Genomic DNA, 13,430 nt, shown 5'->3' with positions numbered 1-13,430 from the left:
GCTCCCACTGATGAGACCTCAATAAAGGTCGAAACCAGTCTGGGTAGTGACCCTTCCCTTAATGCATAGCATTATACATCTCTGCAAGGAGATGTGCTTTGCATTATGGGATACTAAGGCAAGTGATGAGAACTTATACCACCTTTGCCATGCGTTGCCCCAGTCCTGAAAATACTTCAGGTGCAAACTTTGTTTGCTTACACTTGGATAAAGGATTAAATCAAATATATAATTGATATATTTATTTCAGTAATATCAAAATTAGAGATTAAAACCATATCAAAATCTTTTAAAAAATGGGAAAAACAAAAAATGTACTAGATTTGTATTTTTTTTTTTCATCTGTAACAGCTAGGTACATATCAATAGTTAAAGAATTTTACTATTGTATGATTATATACAATTAGTATTTTAAAGCAAGAAATAAGCAGATTAAAATCAAATGCATAAATGAATTATTAGCAAATATAGTTAATATCAGTCTTTATGCTTTGAAACCAATTACTATTTTTATTTTTTTTTTTTTAAGAACGGCAAAATAAATGTTTTTTACAGCAAAGTAAATGCAAATAAAAGTAAGTTTATTTTTATTTCCTAGTGTAAAAAACCACAATATGTATCAATGCCTTAACTGATTTATGCAGTTCGTAAGTCTCTGAAGTACTGAAATATTTTTATACTTACTATAATGAACTATTTTGTCTGGGGTGGGGGGCAATTGGAACTAATAAATAATACAACTAGTATAACTAAACAATTTAACGATTCTTAACTAAACATATGCAAGGAAATATTCATTCTTCCTGAAGGAAATTTTTTTTTTTTTTTATCTGTTTCAACTTAAATAAGTGAAAGATTTAATACTATTAGAATGCTGAAGGAAATTTTTTTTTTTTTTATCTGTTTCAACTTATATAAGTGAAAGATTTAATACTATTAGAATGATACAAGAAATAATATGCTTTGAAAGTAAAGGAGTATATCTAAAAAGTAAAACTGCAAATTCTCCCCCACCCCCTTAAAAAAAAATCTGAAATTAAATTTATTTGGTAATGATTTCAATGTCTATGATGCTATAGAAACTTACTACATGGAATATGGTGTTTTCTTCACATACTTTGTATGTAAAGTATACCAAAATTATTCTGAATGCAATATCAAAATCTTCAGAGAAGACAATATATAAAGTAATACTCCACAAACTCCTCAGCATTTTTTGCTTATTTTTCTAAATAAAAACATCAATTTTCATTCTATATTAATGCACTGTTTGCAACATATTTGACATCAGCAGTGGATGTTGCATAGTGTCAGACCACTACCCTGCATACTGAAGCTGAGATGTGGCTTGAAAATATTCAATGTTTGGTCTCTAAAACAGGGAAACCAGATTATCTAATCACCAACCACCACCACTACCACCACACGCACACATAGTATAGTACTAAATGTGTGATAGGTTTGCAACCTTTTGAGGGTGGAGACTGACAAGTGTAAATAGGCCATGTCAACTTTGGCTGTCAGAAACAAATCAAGGAGTTCAATATAAAAAGTAAACTTTACTATAGTGAAAATTGAAGAGTACTGCATCTAATTATTGACTTAAAACCAGGCAATTTTAAGTCAATAATATAACTTACAACTAACTGAAACTTGTTTGGATAACATATACATCATATTGTGAGGTACTAAGTTGTATGCATTAATTATATTGTACTTTACGTAACCTTAATCTTAGAATGTGTTAATTTATTAATTGTAAATACTTATAGTAATAGTTATTAGTGAAAATTATTTCATGGGAATAAATTAGGAAATGAAACTATTGTGGGAAGGTGCACACATTAAATGAAATCTTGTAACCACTGTGGTACTGGTTTTGAGATAATGCTAAAATATCATTGCGATGATTTATGAAATATTTGAAATTCGATTTCGTTAGAATAAAAACAATTTTAGTTTTACCTTGGTCAGTAGTAGCTGATGCAAGTAGTTTTCCTGAGCTTCGTATATCATCAAATTTTTCAAACAATACTTTTAATCTGGAGAGAATGGGGAGAAAACAAAAAATCAAAATACTATTCCATAAACCATTAATATCAAGCAATTTAGTGCATCTTCATATCCCAATAATTCAAAAAGTAATTTCCCATTTTCTACATGCCCAAACGAGCCCAAAACTGGCTTGTTTCCAAACAGTAGTTTGATTGGCCAGAAAGAGGCCAAGACATATAGAACACACCTGCTAATTCTTACTTAGCAATTTCAGACCGGGTATTGTCCTACATGGCAAAATGGGGCCGGATAGATCCGAAATCTTCCGGCAAAGAAAAATGTTCCATGTTACAAGGCGTGCATTGTGCAACCATGGCTTAAAGTGCATGTCCAAGCATTCTGTGGGCTCCCCTAGCCATCTACCTCTCCTCATTTGAATCCCATTGAATACTTCTGGAACATGTGGAATGCAGCATCTGCCGAGTGACACTAGTGCATTGTTCACTGACCTCCGGACCATTATACTGTCTATTCATAATAACGCTTCACAGTATAAACACCACCAAGAGAAAATAAGCACGTTAAACTCATTAAAATTTTGCTAGTTTTTCTATGCAGCAGCATCATCAGAGCACAATTGTAACTGTGATGGGCACACAGCACTGAATTAATTATGGAAAACAATTAAAATTGTAACTAATGTTACAATTTTCTGTATTTTGTTTCCTATTTCATGGTGCCCTCTATCGATCAGACAAACCATAAAGTAAATTCTGAGAAGTCCGGCCATCAAGTCTTAAAATGATAGCTTTACAGATCTTGGGTAAATTAATGCAACCATACTTGTTGAGGTTGGGAGAGTGCTTCATAGTTCATGCTGATTATAAAAATAGTCCCATAGACCTATGACTTCTATGTAATATAGATGTTTACCTCCATCTGATCTTACATGAAGGAGCATCCAGGACATGGTCTTCAATTCCCAACGCGTGATGCAGATGATCGTGGATTTAATTTTTGTATTTTTCAAGATAGATGTTAATTGATATACCAGTCAGTTCATAGTAGGCACAAGGACCTTTATAAATTCTAGGATGTTCAAGAGGATGCAGCCCCCCCCTCCCCACCTACATAATTGAATTATTCATATTGACCTATACATGTTAATTCTCATGGAAAGAAATAATATCAAACAGCTGGAAGACATCTATGGGCTCCCCACTTTTTACTCTCTCCTAGCTAACTTCTATATGGAAGATGTTTAAGAACCAAGCACTAAACACAGCCACACTTAAAGCAATAGTTTGGCTGTACCATGTTGATGATGTGTTTGCTGCTTTGGCTTCATGATCCAGACACATTAGATATATTTTTGGTGCATCTTAATAGCCAACATCCCAAAATAAACCTCTCCATAAAAAAAGAAAATAATAGTTGTCTCCCCTTTCTAGATACACTAGTGACAACTTCTTAATGGCTTATTATCCTTCTCCATTTACAGGAAACTCTCTCATACAGGAAGGTATTTACGTAAAGAGTCACACCACCACCCTTCTAAACAGTATAGCATCCTCAAAACACTCATCGAGCTAGGGTTAACTGTTCAAAGAACAGCCCTTGAAACTCAGCTCAAGGACCTTCTAAACACCTTTTAATCAATGGCTACAGCTCACATAAAACAGATAAAATACTACTTGAACCGAACACAGATGATCACAGCAAAACCACTCCCATTCCTTATGTTAAGAATAAATCAGAAAAAATAGCCAAAGTTTTAATAATCTTAATAATTCTGTATGTTAGTCAAGTAGATAATAGTTTAATATCCGACGTTTCACTGACTGATATCTGTCAGCATTTTCAAAGGATACACTGCTAAGCAATAGAAAGTAACAAAAACTAGGAAACTAACTGACAATTCTAAAAATTATATAAAGTTATCACTGTGTGTGATACAATGATATAACACGCATGTCGCAAGTACAACATTTTACTTGTTGAGAAATTTATTGCAATTTTCATGAAAGGACGCTACCTCCATTTCGACTCGTCTCACCACATATCCCAGAAACTCAGCATTATCCATATGCTCAAAAAAAGAGCTATACAGTGTACCACAGACCCTGGCAACCTATAAGAATTAATGAAAATATCTAGAGATCTATCCCTAAATGGCTACCCTACAAGAATCATCAACAAGATTCTCTTCAGTGACATACAGCAAAGACAACGATATGAAACCCAATACATCAACTTTATAACAATTCCATTTGTTAGTACCATATCCAAAAAATTAGCTCTTCTAAAACCATATAATATCAGGGTAACCTTCAAACCTAATGAGACCATTCAAAAATTTATAAGATCACTGAAAGATAGCCATCCTTTCTACAAATACTCTGGAGTTTATAGCATACACATCTAGAAGTTTTGAAACAAGAAAGAAGGAACACATAAGCTATACAAGGAACAACAGACAGGATATATCAGGCCTTTCTTCCCACTTTGCCTCTACCAACCATAATATTGAATGGGATATGAGCCATATGCCCTACATAGAAGAGAACTACCATTCCAGAACATTTAAAGAAGCTGCTACAGTCGCCCATTCAACAGGTAACTTAAATAAGAATCAAGGCCTAATCTTATCAGATATATGAAAAACTCTAGTCAGATCATTTAACCAAAAAAGAAATTAACTTTCATGAAAATTACAATAAATTTCTCAACAAATAAAACTATGTACTTGCAACACGCATATTATATCATGCACAGTGATAACTTCATATAATTTTTAGAATTGTCGGTTAGTTTCCTAGTTTTTGTTACTTTCTATTGCTTACCAGTGATATCCTATGAAAATGCTGACAGATATCAGTCAGTGAAACGTCGGATATTAAACTATTATCTACTTGACTAACATACAGAATTAAGTCTTTAATTTATTAATACTAGTGGTCAAGAAAAAGGTCATATGAAATTGCACTAGATATGTTTAGGAGTACATTATTTGCATAAAACAAAGAGCTAAGTCTGATACCCCAAATCTAATATCAGGTTTAATGCCACTTTCTTTCATAATGTGATCCATATAAGACAGTTGTCTTACAGCTGATTTTACATCAAACCATCTCCTTGTATTTCCTTCAATTCTAACTTGCTGACTTACAATTTAAATACAGAATATATATTGATCTGTATAATGTCCCATTTACCCACATAATTGTAGTTTTGAAAAGCTTTTCTCTGGGCACCTTGTACACCATTTCCAGATCTACAAAACTTAAGTACAGATCCTAGTTATATTCCCATGATGTTTCAACTATTTGTCATAAAGTGAAAATGTGATCTTGACAAATTTGTATTTGGCCCAACCTCAGGTGGTTCTTCTCCAAGTTCTTCCACAATTTTTACCAGCCTCTTCTGAAGTATGCTTGAAAATTCTTACCTGGAACACTTAGTCGAGAAATTCCTCTAATTCTCACATTCAGCCTTACTCCCCTTTTTGTACAGGAAAAATACAAAAGCTCTGCTCCAATCATCTGGAATTCAACCATCTGATCAGGCCCTGTGAATTAGACAGAGTAGCCACTACAGAACTTTTATGCCTCCATATTTAATCATTTCTGGTTAAATATCTACTCAAAACTGACCTTCCAGATTTCAGGCTTTTGATAGCATTTCTACCTCAATTTGTATATACTCCTGTAGATACAAATTGAGGTACTGCATTGGTATTTACTCCTATTTACATTCCTGTTCAATATTTTTTAATACTGTTCTATTGCTACTTTTTACATTTAACAGTCTTTCAAAGTAATTACTTCAGGCTAGAGTATCTTTATTTTCAGTTTTTATTCCTTTTACAGGATAGAATATGGGATAACTCCCAAAATAATTTGCCACCTGCCTAATATTTATCTTCCATATTCTTATCAAACTCTTCCTGTGACTTTTGTATATCTACTTTGACACACAACTTTCTTACATTTTTCTCTGTATTCCTTTAGGACATCTGCTGAATTATTTGCTAAGAACTTTCACAGTAAACTTCTTTCTTGTGCCCAGCATTATGTTCTTATTTTTATATCCTTGCAGATTACTTCAGCACATTCATCGCTAGATGAATCAATGTTTTTTTTTTCAGTTTGCCACTGCGACTTCAATGTTCTTGTTTTTGAACTGCTTCATTTTTTTCCTGTCAATCAGATTCATAGTGTCTGTCCTTTCATAATCTTCTACAAGAAACAAGTCATTTCTCATGCAGTCTCTCTTAACTGCTATCTCTGAGTCTCTTTTCATTAAAGTTCTATACAATATTAATTTCTGGACTCTCGCACATCAAATAATAAATTGTCTACTTATCTATACTCTTTTGTTCCTTTCTTTCCAATCGTCGATGTCTGAACGCGATCATCTGCTTGACTTCCATTATCACAGCACTTCGGACATGTACATTCCGCGACGTTCCATGCAACATAGCCTGCTGCAGTATCTCGGGATTCGATTTCCCGCTGAAAACCCGACTGATCGCATGCCTACACCCAGAGCTCCAATCGACTACAAAGCGAACACAGGAAACCAGAGAGAAGCGAGAGGGGGCGGGAGTTCTAACCCTTTTATACTAGCCATCACCATAACTTTGGCCGTTCACATGGCATGTAGAATATGCCGTCACATGTGCCTGAAGTCATACTGTCCAATTGTCTCCCACTGCTTCTAAGCATGTGACCGCTTGGAGCAACTGTCTGCTTTGCCCCCCCCCCCCCCCCCCAAGCTTCGAGCTTACGTTTACCCAGATTATGTTGGCTATTCATCAGGGTATAACAAAGGTCCCCCCCCCCCCCCTTCAAATGAAAATTTTTCTAAACTTTTGTATATTGAAGTTTCCCTCACTTCAACTGGGGGGGTTTCTAGTAGAGATCTCACCGTCTTATCCCCCCCTTTTTTTTTTCTGTTATAAACTGCTTTTATTATTGAAGAACCGTGTGCATCTCAAATTATTTCTACCTTCTCCTACACAGCCAAGAAAAGTGTTTGTTTCTCTGGATTTTCTGTCTTTCCTTTTTTCAACTTGATTCTGTTCGCCAAAGAAATATTTTGTGAATTGGAGGCATCAGGTCCTGCCAAGTTCTTTGTCATGATGGAGACTTAGCCTTCTTGATTTCCTCCTTTTTATCTGTTCTATCTCCATCCTCCTTTATCTTTCGTACAGCTGACCGAGGCTTATTCAAGGCTAGGTTCCCTGTATTCGGGTTCCTTTTATCAGAGGCTCATTTACTCAAGGGGGTATTACCCTTGTTCTGTGGCCTACCTTACCATTGTGCTGGGGCCTGAGGTTATCTAGTTTGCCTTGATGCTTCACCTTCATTCTCACTGTTACACTTCTCTCCTCTCTCTCTGGATGAGGTTCTCTTGTTCAGCTACTCTCCCTGTGGGCATTCTTTGTGTCTGTAATATCCATTGAGGTGGTTACCTTCAGCAAGACTTTCCTCAACCCTTTCTAGTTCATCCTTACTTCTCCCTCTTGCTTTGGATTTCTCATTTGGCCTTTGACCCTTCTGGAGGATTCCTCCCTTCTCCCCATATACACTTTCTATGGAGTCTCCTTGACAAACCAGCCTCTCCGATCGAGTCTTATACAGTTGAGTCTGTCCAAGTGCATTATCCATGTTTTTCCTTGATCTTAAATGTTACCAGGGATAATTTATCTTGGATTACGAATGGCCCCACAGCACTCCTTCCAAATTTACCCCCTTTCTTGTTTATGGAGCCATGTTCCATTAGAACGAGGTTGCATGGGTTTAGATCTTTGCATTTCCTTATTTTATTGGCATAATTCCTAGCCCTTTGGGAACATGATTCGCTTGACCTGGCTACCATATCATAAGCTATCTTGTTGTTACTCACTAGATCCTTTAGGTAGACGTCAATGTCAGGAAACCCAGAATACACATGGGTATTCCTGAAGTCGCAGGGAAAAGCAGGCTCAAAACCATAGAGGATTATGGCAGGAGATTCCTTTATGGCGGTATGTAGGGCGGTTCTGCACACGAACAGGGTATGCTCTAAGAAAGCATCCCAATTTGAGATATGTTCATCTGCCAGTTTGGATAGGGTAAGTTTCAAAGTTCTATTCAGCTGTTCATACATCCCATTTCCTTGAGGATGGTATGGTGTGGTGAATAGCTTCTTTACTTTTAGCAGCTTATACAGCTGTAGTATTACTTCTGTGAAGTTAGAACCTTGATCAGAGAGAAGTGTTTGTGGGGTTCCATATCGGGAGATTATTAGTTTAAAAAATTTATTGGCCACTGTCTGAGCTGTTTGGTCTTTGATAGCCACAGCCTCTGGATGTGGAGAACATATCCACAATCACCAATATTAATCTATTTCCTTTCTTGGTGACAGGGAGAGGTCCCACAATATCCATGGCTACAGCTTGGAATGGGCGACAAGGTGTTGGTGTCGACTGAAGAGGGGGCCTTACCCAGGACACAGGACTTCTTTTGGCACAGGTGACAGGAAGACACATATGCTTCAACGTCCACCCCTCATCCCTTTCCAGATGTATCGACTTTGTACACGGTTCCAGGTCCTATGCACACCTTGATGGCCTGCCAAGCCGGAATCATGGAAGGTGTAGAGGACCCAGGGGATTATGAGCTTTGTGACCACAATCTAATCCCTCCACCTTCCCTGCCTGGAAAGTAAGAGTCCATCTTGATCGAGGTGCAGGGTGTGATGAAAAGACCTGGTATCTGGTGATCCCTCCCCTCTAAGGATCATTTCATATAACTTTCCCCATTCCAGATCTTTTTCATGTTCCTCTATGATGTGGAGCTTGTCCCAGATCTGGTTTTCAAGGGATGTAACTCCCTTCTTGTTTACCTCTTCTGCCATATGTAACTGTAAAGGCTCCTCTTCAGGACTAGAACCATCTCTGTGAGTGGAGTTGATTGACCTTGATAAATAGTCTGCTACTACATTAGTAGAACCAGGGATATATTTTACCTCTAGATTAAACTCTTGAATCTCTAGTGCCCACCGGACAATCCTCTGATTCTTGGGGTCAGAGCGCAAGATGATCTGTTGGCCCAACAACATGTATTTGAGTTTCCTCAGGGAGAAAATGGCAAGCGCTTCTTTCTCGATCACCGAATAGTTAACCTCAGAAGAGGATGGCTTGCGGCTGATGAAAGCTATAGGCCTAAATTCTTCTCCTTCCTCCTGCTCCACGAATGAAGCAATAGTGTCCTTAGAGGCATCCGCCGAAAAGTAGAACACATGACCTAATCTGGGATAGGTTAACACTCGTGATTGAATTAAGGCTAAATTTAGGCGGTGATGCACCCGTTGCTGTTCCCCTCCCCACTCAAACTTCCCCCCTTTTTTTTTTGTTAGTTTAACAATTGGCTGCATCAGACTAGAGCACTCAGGTGTGAATCTCCAGTAAAAATTCACCATACCCAAGTACCTCCTAACCTGTCTGATGGTGGTGGGAATCTTAGCATCCAACATGGCAGTCACATTTGCCTCAATGGGATTTACTCCACCCTCACTCACCACATGGCCCAAATATTCCACTTCCCTGAGAAAGAACTGGCATTTTGAATATTTCAGGGAGAGTTGGGCCTTGTCTAATCTATCCATAACCTTTGTCAACAGCCTACAGTATTCCCCCAATGCAGGATGAGTATACTAGGAGATCGTCCTGAAAGCAGATTATCCCTTCTCCCAACATTTCAGATAGGACCAAATTCATTAAGCACTGGAAGCTCATTGCTGAGTTCCTGGCTCCCTCAGGGAGTCGGCACATCTGGTACTTTTGCCACCTTGTGGTAAAGGCAAAGTACTTTCTGTCCTCCTTCCTTAAGGGGGATCTGGAAATATCCAGAGTTTAAATCTAATTTTGAAAAGAATTTAGCATCTCCCAGGTAAGTCTTCTATCCTACACATGGGAAAGTCTATAGGCTTGGTGACCTTATTTATTTCTCTTAGATCTAAGACAAATCTCAAACCGCCACTTGGCTTTTCTACCAGAATGAATGGGCTACTATTCCACCTTGAATTAGATCTCTCAATAATTCCTGCCTTCTCACATTCTGATAACAATTTCTTGAGCTCATCAGTGGCATCTGATATTGCTTCACATCTATAGGCACATCAGATGTGACCTGAATGGAGTGTTGAACCTTACTGGTGCAGGAGAGTGAACTGATCTCTTCAGTAAACACTCAAGGGAAGCAGTGGAACAGGGTTTCAAAAAAAAAACTCCTCAATTCGTCTTCTTTCTATGCCTGATCTAACTAGCTTAGTGGCCTCCTTGGTCAGTTTCCTCCTCTACTGGTTGGTATTCTCCTCACAATCCCTTATTCCAACTTCCATGGCTTCATTCAATTCACTGGTACTCCTTGCTCCACTGTCAAGTTTGTATCTCATTCCACATAAGGACAGAGTCCTGCTACCAAAGTCGCACATGCACTTGTTTCTTTCCAGAAAATCAAGGCCCAGTATGACCTGGTCACCAGTGCCTGCTAATTCGGGAAGAACAAACATATCATGTGTGGTGTCTACTGGAAAACATGGTATATGGATTGCCCCCTTTGCCTTCAATATGGATGAAAGTTCGACCCTTGCTATCCCCATGATCCTTATAGGATTGCATAAACTTGTGAAGACATCTGGAGTGGCGTTCCGGAATGCCTTAACCAGTTGCATAGGGATCACAGATATATGAGCTCCAGCGTCAAGGAGAAACTTGCAGGAGACCCCTTCGACATAGCCTTCCACCAGGGACAATGGCAGTCCTTTTCCTACTTCTGCCACAGAAACAGTGTGCATTCTATAACCCTTTTCCACTTCAGATTCCCTTCCTTTCAAACAGAGTAAAGCAGGCACTTTCTCTCTAGGAGAAAATGGCGGTTCATTGTCTACAGGGATGGGGTTTAGTGTACCGGATTCCCTCTCCAACACAGCCCTCAAAAGAGAGGCTTGGGTAATTTCCTTTAATCTCCTTTCCTGCTCTAGAGCGAGACTGAAGCACCCATCAAAATCCCTGGCTCCCTTCTTAAAAATTACTTCCCTCAAATTATCTTGTAATCCTATTTTAAACTGTTGAAATGCTAGCCATCTTACATGGGCACCTTCCTCTGGGTTTGATATCCTTACAGAATTTGAAATGGATAGTACCCTGTTGAAGAAACTGGTCACTCCTTCATTATTCCCTTGTATACAACTATATAATTTCTTCAATATCTGGGGAATTCCTTTCTTCTAAGTGAACTTATCAATTAGTATTTCCTTAAACCTTTGGTAATTGGTCGATTCTCTTAAAGGGGGGGAGACAAACACAAGAAGCTCTTAGCCTTCCCTTGTAAACTATTACGGAGTAAGACTAATAAATGAAAATCGGGCCATCCCCCAGCCCTTTTTATCTCTTCTATTTAGGAAATAGAATGAGATAACATCATCTGAATCCTCCCCCCCGAGAATTGAGGAAACATTTGTTGCGGATTTATACACTGGAAAAACTCATTGTCATTCATCCCTGTAGTGCTATTTGGGATGGACATGCTTACTAAGTTTAACACAATTACTTATCAACTTTTCTAACAAAATTTTCAAAACTTTCTGAATGGAATTCGAAACCTACTTGCTGTAATTTTACATATTATCTTGATTTAATTATGTAAGTCACATCCTGTCGGCTGCGCCATTGTTGTGTCATGCCCCTTTCTCATTAATTCTTATATCTTTTGATTTCTTTAAAGTCTGGCCAATGTGTGGCACGTGGGTCACAAAGGAATAGCCCGAAGGTCGAGTCAAAACCTATGTGGCAAACACTCCGTTACCAACCTCTCGTTAAGTCCTAAGAAATTTATTTATTTAAGCTGTGCCACTTAGGACTTTTAGATTAATTAGAATGTTAATCAAGAAGTTGGTAAGAAGCGAACAAAGATAACAATCACGAGATATGCAATCATGACCGTGAATTGTGTTCTAAAAATCTCCCGCCCAGATTCGTAACTAATTTAACAAGTGGTGCATCGAATTCCATGAAGAGACAAAATTGGTTAAAGAACAAGGTTTATTTAGCATAATGTACATACTGTTAACAATACAAAATTAGAAAGAATCCATTCAAAATCTAGCTAAGTAATAATTCATATCTGATAACTCTTATACCTTTCACATAAGACCCCATCAAAATTCAATCTACCTAAGTTACTCTACACATAACATATTTCTTGCAATTTAATCTACATCTTTACAATCTCAGTCAACTTGTACTCTATAAATTAAATCCTGTTTAAACATTCTTAAATACACATAATATTCAGATTCATACAGTGTCTGTCCTTTCATAATCTTCTACAACAAACAAGTCATTTCTCATGCAGTCTCTCTTAATTGCTATCTCTGAGTCTCTTTTCATTGAAGTTCTACACAATATTAATTTCTGGACTCTCACACATATCAAATAATAAATTGTCTACTTATCTATACTCTTTTGTTCCTTTCTTTCCAATCGTCGATGTCTGAATGCAATCATCTCCTTGACTTCCATTATCACAGCACTTCGGACATGTACATTCCTCAACGTTCTACGTGGCATAGCCTGCTGCAGTATCTCGGTATTCGATTTCCCGCTGAAAACCCGACCGATCCCATGCCAGCGATGGACCTACACAAAGAGCTCCGATCGACTACGAGGCGAACACAGTATACCAGAGAGAAGCGAGAGAGAGAGAGAGAGAGATGGAGTGGGTTTCTAACCCTTTTATTCTTCCTCCCTAACAGCCATCACCATAACTTTGGCCGTTCACATGGCACGTAGAATATGCCGTCATATTGTTCAATTGTCTCCCACCGCTTCTAAGCACGTTTCACAAGCACAAGACCGCTTGGAGTAACTGTCTGCTTTGCCACCGCCCCCTGAACTTCGAGCTTACGTTGGTCTGGTTCTTACACGTATATTCACAATAATGATTAATTCACACTAAAGATAATGATGACCTTAATTCAATATTAAATTATACACATAATATTTGCACACTTTTTCTACATATTCCTTTCTTTTATACAAGTAAATAACATCTCATTACTTTACAATTCTTTCCTTTCTTATTATTGTATTCAAAACTACTCATACCTAGATACCAAGCATATTTTAATGTTTCTTATTGGGTGTTCACTCTGTTATACAATGATAAGATGAAACTTTAATATTCCAACTTATCAGGGTATCCCTCATAACTTGAAATTACTTTCCAACTCAGAAGTTGATCTTCATATCTGAGGTTGAATGCTATCACTACTCCTTTTCCTTGATCATAATTTCCTAAATATAACATCCTATAAGTATTATTCGCCTGCCTGGTTGGCCAAGTGGTTAGCATATCTGCCCTCCAGCCAAGAGGCTGCAGGTTCAA

General features: G+C 37.7%; 1 protein-coding gene across 7 annotated transcripts in view; it reads right to left on the bottom strand.

The window, feature by feature from the left end:
- The window catches only part of chb (CLIP-associating protein), a 723,643-nt gene that overhangs the window by 578,570 nt on the left and 131,643 nt on the right, over positions 1-13,430 (bottom strand). For all 7 annotated transcript variants that reach the window (XM_090405359.1, XM_090405362.1, XM_090405366.1 and 4 more), the window contains exon 9: positions 1,966-2,042. In XM_090405359.1, coding sequence (XP_090261485.1) covers positions 1,966-2,042 — 77 coding nt within the window. The remainder of the gene's footprint in view (positions 1-1,965; positions 2,043-13,430) is intronic.

The sequence above is a fragment of the Typopeltis vanoorti genome, chromosome 15, assembly GCF_054136105.1.
Source record: "Typopeltis vanoorti isolate ZY-2024b chromosome 15, IOZ_Tvanoo_1.0, whole genome shotgun sequence".
Taxonomy (NCBI): domain Eukaryota; kingdom Metazoa; phylum Arthropoda; class Arachnida; order Uropygi; family Thelyphonidae; genus Typopeltis; species Typopeltis vanoorti.
This window is presented reverse-complemented; position numbering and strand designations above follow the sequence as displayed.